Below are 24,902 nucleotides of genomic sequence, written 5' to 3' on the forward strand. Positions count from 1 at the left end.
GCAGCAGCAGCCTTGGCGTCTCATGCCCGTGTCTGGGGTCCGCGTTTTTTTTAAAAAATTAATTTATTTTATTTATTTCTGGCTGCATTGGGTTTTTGTTGCTGCACGTGGGCTTTCCTCTAGTTGCGGTGAGCAGGGCTACTCTTCGTTGTGGTGCGCGGGCTTACTGCTGTGGCTTCTCTTGTTGCAGAGCACGGGCTCTAGGCACACGGGCTTCAGTAGTTGTGGCACGCAGGCTCAGTAGTTGTGGTTCCTAGGCTCTAGAGCACAGGCTCAGTAGTTGTGGCACAGGGGCTTAGTTGCTCCATGATATGTGGGATCTTCCCGGACCAGGTCTTGAACCCGTGTCTCTGGAGGCCACGGATGCTGTCACCACGGAGACACCCTAGCTCCCACCGAAAGCCAACTTCTAGCAAACCCCTCACCCAGGCTCTAACCCGCTAGCTCCGTCCTAGTCACAACTGAACCCACGGAACCCCGAGGCCATTGAGGAGCAGCCGACTCCTTCAATCGCTGGCTAGAAGTGGGATGGGTGTCTGCGCTTTTAGCCGCGGCTCGCGCCCATCACTGGAGCTCCTTTAAGCAGCGCTCTTAATCCCCCTCTCCTCGCGCACCAGGAAACAAAGAGGGAAGAAAAAGTCTCTTGCCTCTTCGGCAGGTCCAGACTTTTCCCCGGACTCCCTCCTGGCTAGCCGTGGTGCACTAACCCCCTGCAGGCTGTGTTGACGCAGCCAACCCCAGTCCTCTCCCTGCACTCCGAGGGAAGCCGGAGCCTCAGCTCCCAGCCCCCGCCCACCCCGGCGGGGGAGCAGACAAGCCTCTCGGGCTGGTGAGTGCCAGTCGGCACTGATCCTCTGTGTGGCAATCTCTCCGCTTTGCCCTCCGCACCCCTGTTGCTGTGCTCTTCTCCGCGGCTCTGAAGCTTTCCCCCTCCGCCACCCGCAGTCTCTGCCCTAGAAGGGGCTTCCTAGTGTGCGGAAACCTTTCCTCCTTCACAGCTCCCTCCCACTGGTGCAGGTCCCATCCCTATCCTTTTGTCTCTGTTTATTCTTTTTTCTTTTGCCCTACCCAGGTACGTGGGGAGTTTCTTGCCTTTTGGGAGGTCTGAGGTCTTCTGCCAGCGTTCAGTAGGTGTTCTGTAGGAGTTGTTCCACGTGTAGATGTATTTCTGGTGTATCTGTGGGGAGGAAGGTGATCTCCGCGTCTTACTCTTCCACCATCTTCCCCGTGTCCACTAAGAACTCCTTTATGGCTCTTCATCTTTCGAAAGGACGTCTGGTCTTTGCACTGGGCGCAGGAAGGAAAAAACTGAAGCTCAAAAGCAAAGTGCAGTGATGGGAAGTGGCACACGGTGGCATTTGGGCAAGATGGAGAAAGGGGGCGCTTGGTTGTGGATGGTCTGAGGGCCCGGGAGGGAAGTTTGCCCGGAAAATCCACCATCAGCCTCAGAGCACCAGTTTACCTGGGATCGTCTCCATCAGGAAAACCAAAGACCCTCCCCCAAAACAGCTTTGTGGGATGCCTGAGGAACTTTCAGTTGGATTTGAAACCCCTGGACACCGCTTCTGCAAGCTTTGGGGTGTCTCCCTGCTTGGATGGCTCTTTGGAGAAAGGCATCTATTTTTCTCAAGAAGGAGGTCATGTCATCCTAGCTAACTCCGTGCTTTTGGGGCCAGAATTTAAGCTTGTTTTCAGCATTCGCTCGAAAAGTCTCACTGGAATTCTATTTCACATCGGAAGTCAACCCAGGGAGCTCTTATGTGTTTATATGGAGGCAGGAAAGGTCATGGCCTCTGTGGGCAGTGAGGCAGGTGGGATCCTGACATCGGTCACACCAAAGCAATCTCTGTGTGACAGACAGTGGCACTCAGTGACAGTCACCATAAAACAGCACATCCTGCACCTGAAACTGGACGCAGACTATAGTTCCACCGCTGGACGGCACCCCCCATCCCCACTGCCCACACGCAGGAGCATCTGCACATTGGAGGTGTCCCAGCTAATTTGAAAACCCTGAAGCTTCCTGCGTGGAAATCTTTTTGGCTGCCTGAAGAATGTTCAAGTCAACCACGTTCCTGTCCCTGTCACTGAAGCCGCAGAAGTTTGAGGGACTGTCAGTCTGAATGACTGTCCTGACCACTAACTCAAACCTATCACAAGGCAAGGAAGTTCACCTCCGGAAGCACTGATTACCCAATGCCCCTCCCTCTCCCCTCTCAAGGTCGTTCTTGACTTAAGACACCATCCCGATAGGTTTATTAACAAGTCTCATTTTTAATTCCAATAACACATACCCATCATTTTGGCATTCAGTGCTACATATATATTTTACATAAAAATCCCATTTCTTGAAGAGGATGAACAAATCCTTACATGCTTCTGGTAATATCATTTTCCACTAAAAGTTTGATGTATTTTAAAGAACATTATTTTCCACTTGTTAAAAAAAATATATATCTTTCAAAGCACTTTACAAAAATTTTACATGTGTTAAGATGTTATAATTTATGGGGTTAAATAAACGCAGTGTACTCTTCAAAAGAAAAAACTTTTTTTAAAAAAAAACTTTAAACTATTATAAGGAGAGAGGGCATTTTATAACAGCAAAGTCAGAAATTCCCCATCACTCGGATAATTTAAATTTATCCTAGGCACATAATAATGCAGCTCAAAACAACCTTAACAAAAACAGTCAAAACTTCTACTATCCCCTCCCCCTTCGCTCGTATGTCCTAACAACTAAACTTTAACAAAAGGAGGGAAGGAAAAAGATCACGATCTCACAGTCCCAGAATTTTCCATTTCCTCCAAACTTAAAAGCCAACAGTAGCCATAAAAAAGTGAGAAAGTGAGGGGTTCTATATGAAGTTACAGATTAAACTGAATGACAGATGTAAAAAATAAACTGAAAAGTTTAACAATGCTTAAAATGAAATCTGCTTATTACAAAGGACAGACTTTAAAAACGTTTAACATCATTTTAGCTTCATCCTTATGAAGCAATCAAGTTAAAACAATGAAAACAATGACTCATTATATTTTTCCTTATTAAACTCCTGATCATTGTTGACTCCCATCCATTTCTAGTATTCAAATAATGATCTAAACACAGCTCAGATGGAAATAATGTATACTTACACTGGCACAACAGGAGACTTCCCAATATTTTATATTTGAAATAACCATTTTTAATTAGCCTATTAAGAATTTTAAAACTAATGTTCACGTTTTCAATTCAACAAGTCTGTGGGTTAGTTTGCTTTTTGGTTTGTTGGTTTTGGGGTAGAGGTAGGGACTAAAATCAAAACACATTACTTCCAGAGCTGACAATAATATTGTAATATACAAGTCAACCTTCAAATTCCAGATTTGCTTTTTTCAGCCATGCCTTCATTTTGTTAACAAAAGTGGCCTCCTGTGTGTTTCTATCAAGTCCATTTATAACACCTTCAACATAGAGGAATGATAATTTCTCCCAAGTTCAGTTGGTACGGGTTGGGGAGTGGGCACCATGTAGAGCTAATGGGAGCACTGTCCCATGGTGTGAGAGTGCAGTTTCTCACCTCACCAGCACCTTCTCTCAATGCCACCTCCCCCAACACAGCAGAGTTTCATTCATAATTTGGATTTTTAAACCAGAAGGTTGTTCTGGTCAATCCAAAATAACCCAAAGAGCTTGCTAAAGTTACATCAATAAGCAGCTTTTTATAGAAGGACTGAAAGAATTAAATAGAAGGCACAGTAGCACTGTAAAGCTTTTTCAGATCATGATAATCTTTTTGTGTGTATATATGGAACCCAAACTTTCTTTTTTGTTGTTAAAAATGTCTGATGAACAATCAGAAAATCCTTATTTGTCCTCTTTCCCTTTAGTTTTTCTGTATACCATCTCTCGAAAGCTGGCCAGAATCTTGTTTTCTCTCTTTCGTCTCTCTTCTTGGTTAAAGGATGCAAGGGCTCTCTTCTCATCAGCACTATAGATCTGGTTCTCTTTTCGCAGTCGCACAGCCTCCATTCGGCGATGCCTGGAGATAATTTTATTTTTTGGCTTAATTTCTCAGTAATTATTTTCATAGTGCTTCCTCACTAATCCTTTCTTAATACAGAGTAGTCTATTTAAAAAGCCGACAAATAGAATCTGTTTCTGTAATGGGTTAGATTTTCAAAAGATCATTCATTTTATCTGCTGACATGTCCTTTGATTCATTTCTAGTATTCAAATAATGATCTCTGCGGTTCTGTCAATAGGGTGAATGTTATTAATTTCAAATACTAAGGGCCTAAGTCTGGTTCTGTTATTTCCAGTAAAACAACTAGGAACAGGCAAATTATTAAACTTCCTAAGTGATATGTAGACTTGATAGTAGGATAAGATTTAAGTTGTCATCTAGCAGGTGGAACTTCTCCAAAGTTCTAATTTATCATACAACCAAAAGAACCAGGTTTAAATTTACAACTGAATTTTTGGGTGAGTTTTGTGGGTGGATTTAACTTCCTTAGAATTCAGTTGCAGCTCAAAGAAAAGAAAGAAGGGATTTTAGCACAAGGACCAAATCAGTAAAGTATAGGGGTCGAGGCAGAGGGAAACTTTTACATCATCTTCAAAAGATCTGCCTATTTAGAAGGAAAACTTCATGAAAACCTGCCTCTTTTATGTATATGTACCCAATCCTGCACAATCAATTCAAGATGAAGCTTCAACTATGCCTAGAAAAACAGAGCAAACTGAGTAAGGAAAAGAGGGGAGAATCATTCAGGTTAGTGTGAAGGTGGAGGAGTGGCAGGTGGTAAGTCAAGGAGATGACAATGTATTTAGGTTGCTCAGGGTATAGTGAGTAGTTTATCTGGAACGGAAAGTGCCATGTGAATGATGCTGTAATAAACATCAATGTCCACATCTCTTAGTACATGGGAAAGATTCTCTTGGGTATGTAGGTATGGAGTTGCTGGGTCATAAAATATGTGAATGCTCAACTTTCCAAGATAATGTCAGAATGTTTTCCAAAATGGTTGTACCGATTTATACCACCACTGGCAACACTTAAGAGAGCCTGTGGATCCACATCCTCTCAAATGCTTGGAATTGTTAGAACTTTGAACTTTTCTCTATCAAATGGCTGTAAAATGGTATTTCCATATGTTGATTTCCATTTCCAATGATAACAAACATCTTTTTTGTATGTGTAGGCCATATATTTTTTCCTTCTGACAAATGCCTGTTTGTGTCATTTTCCCACTTTTCTTTTGGATTGTTTATAGATATTCTTTAAATACTCTCAATACTAACTATCAGTTGTGTGTATTACAAGATCTTATCCCAGCTTGGAACTTGTCTTTTTTACTTATTTTAAGATGTCTTTTGATGAACAAAAGTTCTTATTTTTAACTCAGGCAAATTTATCAATATATTATTTTATAGTTAGTGCATTTTTTTGGTCTTCTTTAAGAAATGCTTCCCCACCCCAAGATCTAATAGAAATCTCATTATTTTATACTAAGAGTATTAAAGTTGTTTTTGATGTTTAACTCCTGATCTAGCTGCAATGATTTTTAAATATGGTGATACGGGGTTCTACTTTCAGCTTCTTCCATACAGATAACCATTTTCTTCCTGCTCCATTTATTGCCTAGTTCATTCTTTCCCCACTGATCTGACATACCAGCTCTTTCATATAACGAAGTTCCATACATGTATGGCTCTGCCCCTGGGCTCTGTATTTTATTCCGTTGAACAGTTCATTTGTTATGCCACTCTTTCCAAAGTGCTGCAAGCTTCATAATAAGCCCTCATATATGGTAGGGCAAATCACCTTCCTGCTCTTCTTCAGAGAAGTAAGATGGCTATTCTTGGCCCGCTAGTCTTAACATATAAATTTTAGAACCATCTTATTACGTTTCATGAAAATCTCAGTTGTGATTTTGATTGGAACTGCACTGAATCTACAGATTAATTTTGGAAGAACTGACAACTTTACAATATTGCCTTCCTATTCATGAACATGATACCTCTCCATTTATTTAGGTCTTCTTTAATGTCTCTTAATAATGTCTTATAGTTTTCCCTGTAAAGGTCTTGGACATCTTTTGTGAAGATTTATTCCTAAGTCCTTCATATTCTCTGATATTATTATAAATGTTTTCTTTTTATTTAACTACATTTTCTAGTTCTTTGTTGCTGGTACATAGAAATGCAATTGATTTTTGGGTGTTAACATTATATCCAACTATTCGTTAAACCTTCCTATTATCTGTAATTCATCTGAAGAGTCTTTAGGATTTTCTATGTAAAAAATCATATCATTCACAAAAAATGACAGTGTTATATCCTCTGTTCTAATTCTTATGCCTCTAATTTCTTTTTCTTGTCTTACTGGTCCTTAGATATAATGTTTTCAAATATCAGTCCTCAGAATTCCAAGATTCTGGAGATGCTTCAGGGGTTCCACAAATATTTGCCTCCAATTTCACTTAAAAATGTTTACCCACTTTTAAAAGTTTATGAAGTTTTAAAAAATCCAAAATTCAGTTTGATCTTGGTACTGATACCCTATTAGTTCACTCTCCTTGTTCTTCCTGGGACTTTGCTTTCTCTTCCCAATTTTGTATTCCTTTTCTCATGCTAAAACTGATCTCTGTCATAATCCTTTTCTGCTCTTCATTCTCAGAGTCCAGAGAACTAGAGAGTCCAAGTTCTCTGACTCCACAGAGAACTAGAGGCAAACTCAGAAAACAGGAAACACTGTCTTATGTAAATGCTTTCCTAACTACCAGAATGCCACATTCCTCGTGGGGCAGTGATAAATAGCTGAATTTAACTATATTCTCCGGAGGATAAACTATCTGTACCAAAATATGGATTAGGACACTGAAAAGACTGATTCTTTGAAGTTGGAGACACAGCCGAGTTGCATACCTACTTGGAATTTTAGACAACTACATTTATACTAACAAAACCAATATTAAGCCTATATTTATACTTTTCTTTTCATTAGGAATGGTCACTTAATGAAAATGTCACCAAAATATAATTTTGGTAGTGAGAAAGGAAACTGACCTCAATGCCAAGAACATACCTGCTACCACTCATTACGTAACCCGAGCATTCAAATGATGCAATTTCTTCACTTGTCAAGCCAATTTCACCTCTTCGTGGGATACGTTTTCCAGCTTTTACATATTCAGCCATAGCTGCACCTTCACCAGGTAACAGAGCATGGCCATAGCTACGAAGTAATATAGAATTCAGAAAAGGTTCATTATAAAAAGTTCATCATCTAAAGAGAGCACAAAAAACCATTTCTCTCAGAGAACAGTAGGAATAACAGTTGCTGGGCAGCATGCTGGGAAGTCCAATGTAAATTACTTCAACTTAACTAGGGAACACTGCACTGTGACCTATATCACTAACCCAGAAATGCAGAGATACTTTGGAAGAATAAAAGAACTGATGTTAGTGAGCATATATTCATGGTTTACAATTATGGATCAATTTTCCCCACAGGTATTGCCTTTATTGCTTCTGCCTCCAGCGAACTCCTTTTACCTTTTTCCCTTTAAAAAAAAAGTAAAGAAATAATATATCTCAAATTAACATATTTATTAGACTTATAACCAATAATAATGCTATACAGTAACGGTTCTCAAATAACTTTCATTCAAGGGGACTTTGAAAACTACCATCGCTTCATTCAATTCATTGAATTCTTCTTGAATAGCTATTAAACTCAAAGCTTGTAATATAAAAATAATCTCTGTTCTTATGGCACTTACATATTAATAAGGATATAACACTAATACAATGTAGAATATGTAACACATTGCACAAAAGAAAGAAAACGCTATGAGGACTAAAGGATTAAAGAGGGGTAGGAGGACTTCCCTGGTGGTGCAGTGGTTAAGAATCCACCTGCCAATGCAGGGGACATGGGTTCGATCCCTGGTCCGGGAAGATCCCACATGCCGTGGAGCAACTAAGCCCATGCGCCACAACTACTGAGTCTATACTCTAGAGCCCACGAGCCACAACTACTGAGCCTGCGTGCCACAACTACTGAAGCCAGTGCACCTAGAGCCTGTACTCTGCAACAAGGGAAACCACCGCAATGAGAAGCCCGTGCACAGCAATGAAGAGTGGCCCCCGCTCGCTGCAACTAGAGAAAGCCTGCGTGCAGCAATGAAGACCCAATGCAGCCAAAACAAACAAACAAACAAATAAATAAAACAAAGTAAAAAATAAAGAAATAAAAAATAAAGAGGGGTAGGAATCACACCTACCTGTGGAGGGACGATATCAGCAATCAGCATATGCCCCCTCCTTTTGAAAAGGGCTTTGAAGAATGTTAAGCATTTTAACAGGAAGAAATTGGGGGTAGTAAAGAAATCAGGACTGGGGAAAGAAGGGAAGGCACATTGGGGGAAGAAATAAGGTGAAAGTGCACAGTGAATACAGGGAAGTTTTAGTTCAGCTCAGTTGGAACCTGGCGTCTAAATAAGGGAGTAGAGGAAGATAAGCTTGGAAGAGGACGTTAGGACCATACATTTGGGAAGGTACTTTAGAGATTATAAACACACTCTTACTTACTTCAAAGGTTTATCATCTTGAGAGGCAAGTGTTTTGGGAGCCTCTGGGCCAATCAAATCTGAGGGTTCTTCAGGCTCTGCACAAAAGATGTTCAGAAACATATTCACATTTTGACTAATCAGTTAATTTAATGTTTTATCTGTTCTGAGTCGAAGTCTAGCAGAAGAACCTACTTGATCGATCCTTCCAGGGATTCTCCAGAAACTCTTCTTGGGACTCTTTAGAACTTGAATCACTGGAATCTTTTCTGCTCTTCTTAGACTTCTTTTTCTTATATTTCTTCCTGTAATGATTATAATTTGATATAAATTGATTTAATATTCCCATGCTAAAGGGCATCTTATTTTTTTCAAGGCAATGAAGGACTGACTGAAATGATCTTGATGCTCTGCTAATTCAAACTTATTAGAGAAGAACTTTAATTAAAAAAATCTAACTTATTTAACCAAATCATGTTTCACTATAAAAAAAAGATCCTGGGGCTTCCCTGGTGGCACAGTGGTTAAGAATCTGCCTGCCAATGCAGGGGACACGGGTTTGAGCCCTGGTCCAGGAAGATCCCACATGCCACAGGGCAAGTAAGCCCGTGCGCCACAACTACTGAGCCTGCACTCTAGCGCCCATGCACCAAAACTACTGAGCCTGTGCCCTAGAGCCTGTGCGCCGCAACGAGAGAAGCCACCGCAATAAGCCCGCAGGCATTGCAACGAAGAGTAGCCCCTGCTCACCAAAACTAGAGAAAGCCCGCGCGCAGCAACGAAGACCCAATGCAGCCAAAAATAAATAAATTTATTAAAAAAAAAAAGAAGATCCCTAAGGGAACAATAAAATACAGTTCTCATGTTGTAGAAAGATAGCAGAAACAAAGCAGTTTAAAAAATAGCTCTTGGGTTTCCCTGGTGGCGCAGTGGTTAAGAATCCGCCTGCCAATGCAGGGGACATGGGTTCGAGCCCTGGTCTGGGAAGATCCCACATGCCATGGAGCAACTAAGCCCGTGTGCCACATCTAGTGAGCCTGCGCTCTGGAGCCCGTGAAACACAACTACTGAAGCCCGCGTGCCACAGCTACTGAAGCCCGTGCGCCTAGAGACCATGCTCCTCAACAAGAGAAGCCACCACAATGAGAAGCCCGCGCACGGCAACAAAGAGTAGCCCCCGCTCACTGCAACTAGAGAAAGTCCGCGCACAGCAACGAAGACCCAATGCAGCCAAAAATAAATAAATAAAATAAATTTATTTAAAAAATTAAAAAAAAAAACAGCTCTTACCAATTTGAACATCAACAATTTTCAGTGTAATGGATTAAAATACATCAAATGTTTGAATTCTTGGGTTCATAATGATACTAAAAAACCCCAACTCATTTATTTGAAAACTCATAAAACAAAAAAAGGAAGCAATTATTCTGTGCTTACTATACCAACTATACTTCAGAGTAACCAAATAGTTAATAAGGGTAGGTTTCTCATATAGAATTATTCTACCGAATACATGAAGAAAGAAAGCCAGAAGTAGACCATCACCATTTGGCAATGATATAAGGGACCTAGACAATGACTAGTGATGCCAGTTAATATAACAAAAAGAGACAACCAGACATTATCTGCCTCCTGCTGCAAGTACACAGCACCGCCTATGAAGTATTCCTGCCAGAAACTCAAATCTGAACCTTATCAAGTGTCTAGACCTAACTGTCAATCTATAGGAAATACAAAGGACAGAAAACATGTGAAAAGAACACTGTAAGAATACAACCAGCAAAATCCATACCGCAGGAAACCCTCCAGGACAAATGATTTTGTTTCTGCTACAAAAAAACTGCAGGAACAAAAAGGGAAGGGGAAGCTACCTATTTCAGGAGATGTAAGAGACATATCAACCAATCACAATTTATGTACATTGTCTGGATCCTAATTTGAATAAACTATACCAAAAACTACTGAGAATTGAATGAACAATTACTGTTAAACATTTTAGGCGGATTAACAGTATTGTACTTTTTTTTTTTTTAAAGAATGCCTATCTTTTAGAGAAACTCGCAGCTTTATGGATGAAATGATATCTGGTATTGGTTTCAAATAGTGGGGGGGTAGGCAGCAGAGACTGCCAATGAGTTGATAATTGTTCAAGCTGGGTGATGGTTACATGGAGGTCCATTACACTATTTTATATAATTTTCTATATTTTTGAACTTTTCCATAATAAAAATTAAAGAAAAAAACAGACGATCTGCGTTTCTTCTTCTTTTCCTTTTTCTTGGCTTTCTTTGCTCTCCTTTTTGTATCTTCATCTGCAAATTAAAGCACATTATAATTTAAAAAATTTTTAACTCTAAAACCCCAATACTCTTGAGTAGATAAATATCTTATTACTCTTCCATTTGTTGTTACAGAGAAATTAATTCATTCAAATTCATTCAAACATTTATTTCTACTTGTTAGGAAATGTGCTAGGCACAGGGGACATAGAAATTAAAGTTGCATTTGGTTATATAGGGTATTATTATTAACCTTATTGCATGAGATAATAGTATTGTGGTTAGATACAAAAATGTCCTTATTGTTTAGAGGTGTATACAGAAATATTTAGGGTGGCAGTGTGATATTTGTAATTTGCCTTGACTATCTCAACAAAAAAATCCCTATCTGAAGCAAGTATGTCAAAATGCTAACAAATGTTAAACCTGAGTGACAAGTACTGTACATGGCATTAATTATACTACTCCCTTTAGTTTTCTCAATGTTTGAGTATTTTCATGATGTGTGTGTTTGGGGGTTTGCTTTCCAGGAGCTCATTCTAGTGGAGGAGACACAGGGAAAGAGGCGAATCTGAGTGAGAGGGAAGCATGGGGTGCTCTGGGCATACAGAGGAGTCTCAAAATCAGGCTGATTTGGGGATAGTGGTTGAGGAATGGTTGACCAGGAAAAGGTGACTCTTAAGCTAGTTATTTTTAAAATCAGTTTCATTACAAACGTAATGCATGCCCATCATAGCAATGAGTAAGCCAAGCCGCGTGCAGGGAGAGACCAACATTGTAGGCAGACGGACTCTCTGTATCAAGCGACAGAGTCAAGAGAAAGGATGTGCAGTATCAAGGAGATGGAAAGTCATCCTTAGGCCAAAGAGGACGCTGCAGGAGAGCCACAGGGTACGTGTGATGTGAGAGATCAATTGGGATCTGACTTTACCCTGAAGGCCATGGAGAACTGCAGAAGGATTTTAAGTAGGGACCACCATGCTCAGATTTGTGCTTCAAGAAAGCTCAGGCTTCTAGCAGTGAGGAAGAAAGGTGACAGTGAGGGCCAGGAAACCCAGGTGACATCAGAGGAAGGGGTGCCTTAATGTAACGTGTCCCCAGAGGAGGCACCCTCTGTCAGTCATCAGCCAGGCATTGTAGGCAGACGGACTCTCTGTATCAAGCGACAGAGTCAAGAGAAAGGACGTGCAGTATCAAGGAGATGGAAAGTCATCCTTAGGCCAAAGAGGACGCTGCAGGAGAGCCACAGGGTATGTGTGATGTGAGAGATCAATTGGTGTTGCAGTTTTCTTATGACAGGGCTGAAAGTAAGCTCATCACACGAGATGAACTGTGCAGAAGCACAGCAGTAGAGGGCTGCTGCTCGCTCAGGCAATACAGCGCCGTCTCATCCTGCTGTGGTGACTTTTATTTAAGCATTATCTATGTTTACATCTTAAGACTTAAAATTTTAACATTCCAGAAATGCCAAAGCAGCAATATATGCTTGTATTGATTAGACAAGCAACAGTGGGCTTTCTTGAAGACATGCCGTGCTTCATCCTTGAGTTCACAAGCAGCACAAGGACATCTCCTTGTGTTCCCATCATTCTGATTATACTGAGGTCATTTCATGGATCAGCGCCCAAAGTATCCAGGACTGCCTGCAGTTCTGGCTTACTCGCTAACCCTCGGTCTGCCGAGGGGTTCATGGGTCACGTCTCCTTTCCATGTCCTCAGTTATTCCTCTACAATTGGGATCTGACTTTACCCTGAAGGCCATGGAGAACTGTGGAAGGATTTTAAGTAGGGACCGCCATGCTCAGATCTGCGCTTCAAGAAAGCTCAGGCTTCTAGCAGTGAGGAAGAAAGGTGACAGTGAGGGCCAGGAAACCCAGGTGACATCAGAGGAAGGGGTGCCTTAGTGTAACGTGTCCCCAGAGGAGGCACCCTCTGTCAGTCATCAGCCAGGAGAGGGCACAAAAAGGTGACTTTTTTGTGATGTGCCTCCCCACAGGAAGTGTGATACATAAATCAGCTGCTGGCCAGAGGGAGTCCCCTATGGTGTACCTTTTTGAAAATTGCACAAAGGTGCCCACTAAGTGTGAGAATCTCACAAAAGAGCTGCTCCACTGGGCTGAGGCAGCCCCCTGTGGCTTGGTTTAGCACCACACGTCTCACAGACTAACCCCAACATGGTTCGGTGCCACATGCCTTGTACAGCTACACACAACCAATCTGGAGTCACACGGCTTAGGTCTGAATCCCAACTGTGTGGCCTTGGGTGCGGTACTTATAACCTGCTCTGGGCCTCCATTTCTCCATCTCTAAGATGTGTCCTACAGTGACTGTATGGATTAAATAGCAATAATGCATATCAAGCACTTAGCAGGGTGCCCAACACAAAGTCAGTGAGTGTTCAAAACTCTTGGCTATTATTGTTTTTAAGAACCTGCTTCTAAAATAAGCTTTCAAGAAGTACAACTAGTTTTGAAGTAAGGCTCACAGAAGGATGTTGGCTTTCTTACCACTGGAGTCTGTTTCAGAATCAGAGTCACTGTCACTATCATCAGAATACTTCTTGTGTTTTCTTTTAGATGATTTTTTCTTCCTCTTTTTCTTGGACCTTTCTTTTGAATGACTAGACTTCTTCTTCTTCTTTTCTTCTACATAAAATACAAATAAAAAACTAACTTCTAAAGAAGTATTTCTGAGCATCAATTTTATTGTATTAAAAATACTGAAAAGGAATTGATGACAGGCGATTTGAGTAAAGTCTAATGTTCAACTATTTATAAACGTATTTTTTAAACTTCTCAATAAAAAAGTCCTATATTTAAAAAATACCTTCTGAAGTAGAAGCTGAAGTGGTACTTTTCTTTGGCTCTTCGTCCTCTACTGGTGTATGTTCATCAGAGCTGAATTTAAAGAAAACTGTAGTAAGAATCAGGAAAGTGATAAAATATGGACCACAGAGTATAAAAATACATACTTAAAATTTTTCAGTAACAAATTGATTGTCCAAGAACCATTCAAAGCCAGCACCGGACTGCTTTTGTAACAGTACAGCTTATCGGCCAACCACCTTCATAATAGTAGAATAATCATTTACATTTGCATAAAGCTTTCGAGTTAACAAAATGCTATTCACACTGAAAGCAGCATGAAGGATTTATATTTTCGAAGAAACCACAAGGCAAATGCAGGGAAACAGGAACCATAAGGAAAGAGGAGAGAAACTGGAGATAAGAAGGCTGAGGGAAGACTTCATAATTTCATTCTACTTGTGGAACAGACATACGGTAGCGCAGCAACTGTTCTGTCTCCCCAGAGCAAGAATCTAACACACTACAGCTACAGAGATTTCATCCTGTTGTAAGAGAATTCTGAAAATGAGTGTTATTAACATTCTACAATAGCTTAAAAAGGGAATTTCCATATCACAGTCTCTTCCTCTGAAGATCACATCTGGAATAATTTAGAAATTGCCTAGAAAATTATTTTTAGGATTCCTTTCAACTCTAATTCTTTGAGTATTCTTTTAAAATAAATAAATTTATTTATTTATTTTTATTTTTGGCTGCGTTGGGTCTTTGTTGCTGCGCGCGGGCTTTCTCTAGTTGCGGCGAGCAGGGGCTACTCTCTGTTGTGGTGCGCGGGCTTCTCATTGCGATGGCTCCCCTTGTTGCAGAGCACAGGCTCTAGGCACGCAGGCTTCAGTAGTTGTGGCTCATGGGCTCTAGAGTGCAGGCTCAGTAGTTGTGGCACACGGGCTTAGTTGCTCTGCGGCACATGGGATCTTCTCGGTCCAGGGCTCGAGCCCATGTCCCCTGTATTGGCAGGGAGATTCTTAACCACTGCGCCACCAGGAAGCCCTCTTTGAGTATTTTAAAGGCATCTGTTAGAACAAGTTTCAGTATCTCAACATAATAAAGACAATATATGAACAGCCCACAGTTAACATCACACTCAATGGTGAAAAGCTAAACAAGACAAGGATGCCCACTCTCACCACTTTTATTCAACATAGTATTGGAAGTCCTAGCCAGAGCAATTAGGCAAGAACAAGAAATAAAAGGCACCCAAATTGGAAAGGAAGAAGTAAAACTGTCCTTACTTGCAGATGACATGATATTATATATAGAAAATCCCAAAGACTCCACCAAAAGACTGTCAGCACCAATAAATGAATTCAGTAAAGTTGCAGGATACAAAATCAATACACAGAAATTCGTTGCATTTCTATACACTAATAACGAATTATCAGAAAATGAAACTAAGAATACAATTCCATCAAAAAGAATAAAATACCTAGAAATAAATTTAACCAAGGAGGTGGAAGACTTGTACACTGAAAACTATAAGACATTGATGAAATAAATTGAAGAAGACACAAAGAAATGGATTTTCTATGCTCACAGATTGGAAGAATTAATATTGTTAAAATATCCATACTACCCAAAGCAATCTACAGATTCAATGAAATCCCTACCAAAATTCCAATGGTATTTTTTCACAGAAATAGAACAAACAGTCCTAAAATCTGCATGAAACCACAAAAGACCCTGAATAGCCAAAGCAATCTCGAGCAAGAAGAACAAAGCTCGAGGCATCATGCGCCCTGATTTCAAACTATACAAGGCTACAGAAATCAGAACAGCATGGTACTGCCATAAAAACAGACATATAGATCAATGGAACAAAACAGACAGCCCAGAAATAAATCCATGTATATATGGTCAATTAATTTATGATAAAGGAGCCAATAATATACAATGAGGAAAGGACAGTCGGTTCAATAAATGGTGCTGGGAAAACTGGATAGCTACATGCAAAAGAATGAAATGGACCACTATCTTACACCATTACACAAAAATTAACTCAAAATGGATTAAAGACTTGAATGTAAAACCTGAAACCATAAAACTCCTAGAAGAAAACATAGGTGGTAAGCTCCCTGACATAGGTCTTGGCAATGATTTTTTGGATTTGACACCAAAAGCAATGGTAACAAAAGCAAAAATCAGTAAGTGTGACTATATCAAACTAAAAAGCTTCTGCACAGCAAAGGAAACCATCAACAAAATGAAAAGGCAACCTACTGAATGGGAGAAAATATTTGCAAATCACATCTGATGAGGGGTTAATATCCAAAATATATAAAGAATTCATACAACTCAATAGCAAACAAACAAACAATGTGATTTAAAAATAGGCAGAGGATCTGAATAGACATTTTTCCAAAGAAGACACACAGATGGCCAATAGGTACATAAAAAGATGCTCAACATCACTAGTGATCAGGGAAATGCAAATCAAAACCAAAATGAAATATCACTTCACACCTGTTAGGATGAATATTATCAAAGAGACAGGAGATAACAAGTGTTGGTGAGGATGTGGAGAAGAGGGAACACTTGTACCCTGTTAGTGGGAATATAAATTGGTACAGCCATTATAGAATCCAGTATGGAGGTTCTTCAAAAAATTAAAAATTGAACTACCATATAATCCAACAATCCCACTTCTGGATATATATCTGAAGGAAATGAAATCAGTATCTCAAAGAAATATCTGCATTCTCATGCTCATTGCAGCATTATTTAAAATAGCTAAGATATAGAAACAACCAAATATCCATGAACAGATGAATGGATAAAAAAGAACTGTGAGAAATACACACACACACACACACACACACACACACACACACACCACAGTAGAATATTATTCATCCTTAAAAAGGAAAGAATCTTGCCATTTTAGACAACATGGATGGACTGTGAGGGCATTTGCTAAATGAAATAAGTCAGACAGAGAAAGACAAATATCATATAATCTCACTTATATGTGAACTCTAAAAAACAAAAAACCAGCAAGCTCACAGATACAGAGAACAGAAGATGGTTGCCAGTGGGTGGGGCATGGGTAAAATGTGTGAAGGGTATAAAAAAGTACAAACTTCTAGTTATAAAATAAATAAGTCCTGGGGATGTAATGTATAGCATGGCAACTACAGTTAATAATGCTGGGGCTTCCCTGGTGGTGCAGTGGTCAAGAATCCGTCTGCCAATGCAGAGGATACGGGTACGAGCCTGGTCCGAGAAGCACGTGCCGCGGAGCAACTAAGCCCATGCGCCACAACTACTAAGCCTGCGCTCTAGAACCCGCGAGCCGCAAGTACTGAAGCCTGCACGCCTAGAGCCTGTGCTCTGCAACAAGAGAAGCCACCGCAAAGAGAAGCCTGCGCACCGCAACGAAGAGTAGCCCCCGCTCGCCGCAACTAGAGAAAGCCCATGCATAGCAAAAAAGACCCAACTCAGCCAAAAATTAAAATAAAATAATAATAATACTGTATTGCATATTTGAAAGTTGCTAAGAAAGTAAATCTTAGAAGTTCTCATCACAAGAAAAAAAAATTTATAACTATGTATGGTAATGGATGTTAACTAGACTTATTGTGGTGATTGTTTTGCAATATATACAAATATCAAATCATTATGTTGTATGCCTGAAACTAATACTGTATGTCAATTATACCTCAATAAAAAAAATAACAGGTGGGCTTCCCTGGTGGCGCAGTGGTTGAGAGTCCGCCTGCCGATGCAGGGGACACGGGTTCGTGCCCCGCTCCGGGAAGATCCCACATGCCGCGGAGCGGCTGGGCCCGTGAGCCATGGCCGCTGAGCCTGCGCGTCCGGGGCCTGTGCTCCGCAACAGGAGAGGCCACAACAGTGAGAGGCCCGCGTACAGCAAAAAAAAAAAAAAAAAAAAAAAACAGGTGGTGGGAAAAATAATTTTTTTAAGAAGAAAAAAGAACTTTCAGATAATAATGCTTTATCACCCTGTTACAAATAACAGGTTTACCTGTCAAGCACATTGTCTCAACTCAATCTAAAGAAAACACAGAAATAAAGGAGAGGGAAGAAGCAGCTTATGAACAACACCAAAGAGAAAAAAAAATAGGCAAAAAGAAAAAGCATTAGGCCTTCAACAATACTGTATGCAGGAAACTAAACAAACCCATATCAGTATGTTCATTAAAAAAAACGCTTTGTAATGCTAATGTCTGACATGCAATCAGTTACGGGATTGAGAAAAAATAATTCAAAATAATATAAATGTATTTGTTTCAACACTGAACCCTTCTATGAATAGGAAATTAGCACCTCATGAATTACAACTTAAAGAGAACAATTAGCATGCTAAAATCCACTAGGAGCATGTTTTAATCCTTAGGTATGTTCAACTTTTTTAAAACTTAACGAGTAGAAGAGCATAAATCACAAGAAAGAGGGAAAAAAAGAGCTGTAGTTAAAGTTCTTAACAAAAAATTTGACAATAGACTCTGGATTTAAACAAATGTTGCATTTAAAAAATATATTTTTAAATCACTTACTCTGGTTCTGGATTCTTTGGAGAAAGTCCCCATACTTCAGGAGCTCCCAATTCTCCAATCCTCTCTCTCTCACTTAATCTCCTAGAAGAGATAAGCAGGTAAATTATAACACCATGGCTAAACTGTTTCCTAAATATATAATAAAAGTCAAAGGAGTCCAGTTAAGTTCCATTTTCCCTTTACAGTTTAAACTTTAAACTAATAAAAACTTGGTTTAAATGTAAACTCAACACTTAGGATCTGATGTTCTGACGGTACTATCAAATGGTACAGACTACAGACAGCCTGACAGGCCAGGCCAGAAATTCAGCCTGGGAGGCTGTCCTTCCACCGCATGCATGACATAGCTCCTAATTGCTCCTTTCACCTTCTGCAATATGTGACAGAGACAGTCTTACATTTGGAAATAACTTCATTTGTTTATGTATCCTTATGAAAGTAAAGAGAATTCTCTACTTTTGATAAGGTCAAAACTTCTGTTTTCAGAAACTCAGGAATTAATGAAGAAAATAACAACAAAGCATTAGAAGTAGAAAATAAAAGGAGCTCTGAAAGTGAAAGAAAAGTTTTATTTGACAAAAACTGTACTCAATAAGATACAGCACTTGTTTTCTCTGATTTCCCTTTAATTCCTTTTTCAAAAAGGAGTAAATCCTCTATCTACTCTTGGAAGACGCAAAATTTTTTGTTTTGTCTTATGTTTGTGATTTCTTGTCTTAATTTTTGATATTACTTATAAACACACACACAAAACACAAAAAAACTAAGGCTTAATTCCTCAAAGTTTAGCTGCTGTGATGCTACTTGTTTAAAAAAAAAACCTTACAAAATAAATATAATTGGTTTGATTTTTAAAAAATAAATTATTTTTCTTCTTTATTCAGGGTAAAAGGTGTAATCAGGCAGAGTCAGATTCAGGTTTCCCACTTGAAGTAACATGGACCTGGAGTCTGTCATAGAGTGAAGTAAGTCAAAAAGAGAAAAACAAATACCTTATGCTAACACATATATATGGAGTCTAAAAAAAACAAAAAAAGAATGGTCATGAAGAACCTAAGGGCAGGACGGGAATAAAGAAGCAGACCTACTGGAGAATGGACTTGAGGACACGGGGACAGGGAAGGGTAAGCTGGGACGAAGTGAGAGAGTGGCATGGACATATACACACTACCATATGTAAAACAGATAGCTAGTGGGAAGCAGCCGCATAGCACAGGGAGATCAGCTGGGTGCTTTGTGACCACCTAGAGGGATGGGATGGGGGGGTGGGATAGGGAGGGTGGGAGGGAGACGCAAGAGGGAGGAGATATGGGGATATATGTATATGTATAGCTGATTCACTTTGTTATAAAGCAGAAACTAACACACCATTGTAAAGCAATTATACTCCAATAAAGATTAAAAAAAATCTAATAAGGGACATACTTACAGCCAAATTTTGAATATATACATATAGGACAAAGAATGCTTGACAGGCTGAAAAAAACAAGCAGTCAAGTTCTTATCCCTCCCACCACCTGACTTCATCTGTACTCTTAAGATAAATTATTTATCTTCTAAATGTACAAATGCGAATTTCATCCAAGGAATTCTGACATCTTTTGGTGAAGAATGTCTAATAAGAAAACTGGATGCTTTTTGATCGACACAGCCTGGGGGTAACTTTCTGGAAATTCTAATTTGGAAAAGTACGTCTCCAACCTAACTCAGGACTGTTTGTACTGTTTCTGCTCCCATGCCCAGAACACTAACAGCTAACACTTAAGGACTATTTATTATGTTCCAGGCACTAAGTCATTACAACTCTTAAAAAGCTTTCGTGCTATTTTATCCCCTTTTAAATGGTGAAGAAATGAAACCCAGAGAGGTTAAGTGACTTGCCCAAGGTCACACAACTATTAAGCAGCAAAGGATGGCTTCAAACTCAGGCAGTCTGATTCTGGAGCCTGTCCTCTTCATCACTACATTTTATTACCTCCCACTCCTGGAAGAAAAAGATTCATGAAGACATCTCTCACCTGTTGGAACCTTAACCTGCTCCTAAATGCCTGTTATACTTTTTAATTTCTTGGTTTTTAAAAAACACATACAGTGTGGTAAAGCACTCAGTACAGTAAGTGATACACAATTTAACAACCAATAAGTGTTAGATATTAAGACTTACAAAGCATATAATAACTATATATGAAGTATAACCTTTAAAAATTGTGAATCACTATATTGTACACCTGTAACTTAAAACACTGTACATCAACTATAAATCAATTTTTAAAAAGTAAAAAAAATTTTTAAACTTACAAAGCAATAATTATAACCCTTTTCCTTTCTCCTTCTTAAACTATTCATTTTCCACTCCAATACTCAGTCTCATTAGAGATCTGATCTCACCCTGACCTAATTTTTCATGGTCAAGATTGAGACCACTTAACAAGATCTTTCTTAGTGTAGTCCAATCTACAGTTTAGCAGATCACTTTTCCTACATTTATTCAAACATCTTGTTTCAGAGGTTTTCCTCCCCTCCAATTTAAGCCTTAATCTCAACCCTTCCCAAATCGCTACAAAACAATTCCACTCACTTACCCTATCATCTCAAACCTGTTTGATCATTCAACAAGCAAAAGTTGCGCGCCTACAAAGTGCTAGGCACGGTGAATTTTGTGATCAATAAAACCGGGCTCCTACTTTCCATGAGCTCAGTCTAGTGGGGAATAAAACATGCTCACGAATGATAACGACACACCAAGTAAATGCTATAATTCCGGGACGTCTGAGGCTCTTGGCCATGTCCGCTACAAGCCAGGAGGCAGGAGGGGGTTGCGGGAGGCCAGCGCACTAGATGAAGGGGCCCGGGGAGGAGTGAAAACCTAGAGTAGAAAAGGCGAATAAGCTGTTATCGTGGGTGGACTGAAGGAAGGGATGAAAATGGGCGCAAGTCAGGGAGAGAGAGCGAAATGGGTATAGTCGGGAGCAAGATGAACGATAAATCGGACACTGAAGGCTGGTGGGCTCACGAAAGATAAGGTACGTTCGTCTCACTCACTTCTGCCGCAGGCTCTCTTCCCTCTCCTTGTCCAGGAGGCTAGGCCATGGCTTGTCGCTCCCGTAGGGGCGTGAGTAGCCGCCATAATAGGCGGACGAGGAGGCAGAAGCGAAAGGGGCGCCCCGCGGCGCGGAGGGCCGCTCTCGAGAGCGTGACCGCGAGCGGGAGCGGTAGGACTGGTTTCGGGAGCCTTGGTTGGGGCCACTCAGTTGATGACTAAGGCCATTCCGGTCCCCGGACCGAGAGCAAGAGTGCGAGCGAGAGCGGCGGCCCCGCGGGGAGCGAGAGGATTTGCTGGGCTTAGGGCTCTTCGAAGAACTGCGACGCTTCTTCCCCCCGGAGCCCGAGGCCTCCCACTCCGGGCTGCGGGAGCCAGACACCGGAGCCATAGCTGTTGCTGGGTCCCCGAAGCCGTGGGAGAAGGGGGCGCTCTCGCGAGCTGGGAAGATATCCGTTGCCTTGGCTCCCAGGACCAGCAACCGCGACACCACCCGAGCCCGAGAAAACCTTGGAAACAGTTCCGAGTACGTCGGCAAATTCCTTCCCCGGACGTAGGCGGTCCTGCCAATGGGACGGGATGTGTGTATCCGTATAAAGAAGCCGTGGGGCAACTAGATCGGCTCATCCTTCGGGTTCCGACTGAGGCTGCTCAAATCTAAGCTCTACTGGAGACCTTGTACTTTTTTTTTTTTTTTTTTTTTTGGCGGTACGCGGGCCTCTCACTGCTGCGGCCAGTGAGAGGCGCTCCGGACGCGCAGGCTCAGCTGCCATGGCTCACGGGCCCAGCCGCTCCGCGGCACGTGGGATCCTCTCAGACCGGGGCACGAACTCGTGTCCCCTGCATCGACAGGCGGACCCTCAACCACTGCGCCACCAGGGAAGCCCGAGACCTTGTACTTTTTTCAGCTTTGAGTTGAAATAGTTGAAGGGAAGGACGACAGACCACAGGACACATGTCACTGAGCGGCCGTATGAACAATAAGTACGTTGTAACTAAATAAGTAAATAAATAAATGTGTCTATGTATGTATGTATAAGTGCGCGTGCACGCGCGCGTGCACACACACACACACTTTTTTTTTCTTTACAATTCCAAGCAAATTAAAGGGGGTTTATCTAAATTGGTGGAGAGTACAATGTCTAAGCCCCATATTGGCCAGTTAGCTTAGAGGTCACAAATTCTGTATTACTGATTTGAGCCTGTTAACATTCCAGTTAGGTTCGCAGCACAGAGGAAAACTGCATATTTACCCCTCAGCCACCCATCGCCACCAATGTGCTCCAGCAAAAGGAATTTATAATCCTCTCCTTGTCTAGCTCCTTAAACTAGTCCCATCATATGTGAGGACAAAAAAAAAAAAGTGTTGCCTGCCATACCAATAAACTAGGAATGTTGCCCTCCCTCAAGCCACCAGCCACTGCAGCCGCCTTGACCCCCACACCCTAACCCTGAGGGGAATTCAGGGTGTTGAAAAAACAGGATAGTGGCCCTAGATAGGGAAGATGCATATCTAAGGAATAATTGCAATGAGCCCAGACTTTGGCATCTTCCCATACAGAGAAAAGCACTAAAGTCATTAACTTGAGATGTCTGGTTGTTTTTTGATTAGCAGTAATCTTTTGATGTTCAACTACAGGTTTTTTGTTTTTGTTTTTCAGCAAAAACTCCTATATATCGTGGGTCTTCCCTTACCACTTCGGAACAGTTCCTCAGAGCTCTCCGAGAGGCTGTCTCCCAGGCTATAGTCCTCAGTAAGGTCCCCAAATGAAACATAACTGGCAACTTTTAGGTTGTGTGTTTTTCTTCAGTCGATATATACTAGCTCAGCAATACATGATTAATGGTCATTATTTCTATTCATTTTATACTGTTTTAAATGAAAGAGCATTAAGACACTAATTATACTAATTTTTTTTTTTTTTTTTTTTTTTTTTGCGGTACGCGGGCCTCTCACTGCTGTGGCCTCTCCCATTGCGGAGCAGCGGCTCCGGACGCGCAGGCTCAGCGGCCATGGCTCACGGGCCCAGCCGCTCCGCGGCATGTGGTATCCTCCCGGACCGGGGCATGAACCCGTGTCCCCTGCATCGGCAGGCGGACTCTCAACCACTGTGCCACCAGGGAAGCCCCTATACTAATTTTTAAAATTTATTTTTAAAAATTTTATTGACATATAGTTGATTTACAATATTATATTAGTTGTATCTCATGGTTTTGATTTGCATTTCTCTGATGATTATCGATGTTGAGAATCTTTTCATGTGTCTGTTGGCCATCTGTAGGTGTTCTTTGGAAAAATGTCTGTTCAGGTCCTCTGCCCATTTTCCAAAATATTTATTTATTTATTTTTGGCTGCATTGGGTCCTCATTGCTGTGCAGGCTTTGTCTAGTTGTGGTGAGCGGGGGCTACTCTTCGTTGCGGTGCCCATGCTTCTCACTGCAGTGGCTTCTCTTGTTGCAGAGCACGGACTCTAGGTGCGCGGGCTTCAGTAGTTGTGGCACATGGACTTCAGTAGTTGTGGCGCACGGGCTTCAGTAATTGTGGTGCACAGGCGTAGTTGCTTGGCAGCATGTGGGGTCTTCCCGGACCAGGGCTCGAACCCGTGTCCCCTGCATTGGCAGGCAGATTCTTAACAACTGCGCCACCAGGGAAGCCCCCCTCTGCCCATTTTAAAATCAGGTTGTTTGTTTCTTTGATATTGAGTTGTATGTGCTGTTTGTATATTTTGGATATTAACCCCTTATTGGTCATATAATTTGCAAATGTTTTCTTCCATTCAGTAGGTTGTCTTTTCACTTTGTTGATGGTTTCCTTTCTATTGACCTTAATTTTTGAAGGCACAATGAGTTTGCTCTGGAAATTATTTTTTTAAAATTATTTCCAGTTGTAAAGTACATTTAATGGTAGGAAATCAATAATGATGATAGTAATGGACACCATTATATTGAGCACATTCTACGTGCACAGCACTTTACATGTATTATTTGTATTCCGTATAACAACCAGGGTTAATATTCTACATTTCAAATGTTTTTAAAAAATTAGTCTCAGAGAGACAAATGTGCCATAAATCAAGTAAATGGCAGAGCTGAGGTGCAAACCAAGATATCTAAAAAGCCCAGATTCTTAGAGGTCAATGAAAGGTGGTAGAACATTTTTCCCCTTTCTAATCTCAATCAATCTCTCTTCCACCCTCCCTGTCTTCTTCCGTCCTATACTCAGTTCCCTGCCCTGCCCCTCACCTGCCACTGCTGTGGAAATTCTGAATCCAGTCTATCAGTAGTTAGATGGCCTCTGGGGTTTTCCTCTTAAGAAGTAACCTATCAGACCAGGAAAACTAACGCCATTGATTATTGGAAATCTCCTTTTTTTGGAATTTAAGAGAAAGATGTACAATATAATGTTAAATGGAAAAAGCAGACCACACTACTGGATATCTTCTATGTAACTACAATTAGCCATGGGGTGAGGACCAATAACTGAATTGAGTAAGAGAAGTTATGTTATTTGGGATGGGGATTTAGGGAAATTTCTAATAAGACAGTTTTCAGTGGAAAACCTATGCCTAACTTTTGTGACACCAGGCTGTACACTTTCACATCAATTGCCTGTAAAAGCCAACTTCGGAACAGTGCTTGGTCTACC

At 40.9% G+C, this 24,902-nt stretch overlaps 1 protein-coding gene across 1 annotated transcript; it reads right to left on the reverse strand.

Annotated features, from left to right (window-relative positions):
- Window positions 1-2,271: 2,271 nt before the first annotated feature.
- Window positions 2,272-21,753, reverse strand: NKAP (NFKB activating protein). The gene is made up of 9 exons (XM_079911543.1): window positions 21,259-21,753; window positions 18,217-18,297; window positions 13,665-13,735; window positions 13,346-13,483; window positions 10,808-10,871; window positions 8,755-8,864; window positions 8,582-8,657; window positions 7,074-7,223; window positions 2,272-4,025 (listed from the first exon to the last, which is right to left on the reverse strand). Exons 1-9 carry the CDS (start codon window positions 21,645-21,647, stop codon window positions 3,851-3,853), a joined length of 1,254 nt encoding a protein of 417 aa, XP_079767669.1. The 5' UTR covers window positions 21,648-21,753; the 3' UTR covers window positions 2,272-3,850.
- Between the last annotated feature and the right edge of the window lie 3,149 nt (window positions 21,754-24,902).

Source organism: Stenella coeruleoalba, assembly GCF_951394435.1.
Source record: "Stenella coeruleoalba genome assembly, chromosome: X".
NCBI classification, from domain to species: domain Eukaryota; kingdom Metazoa; phylum Chordata; class Mammalia; order Artiodactyla; family Delphinidae; genus Stenella; species Stenella coeruleoalba.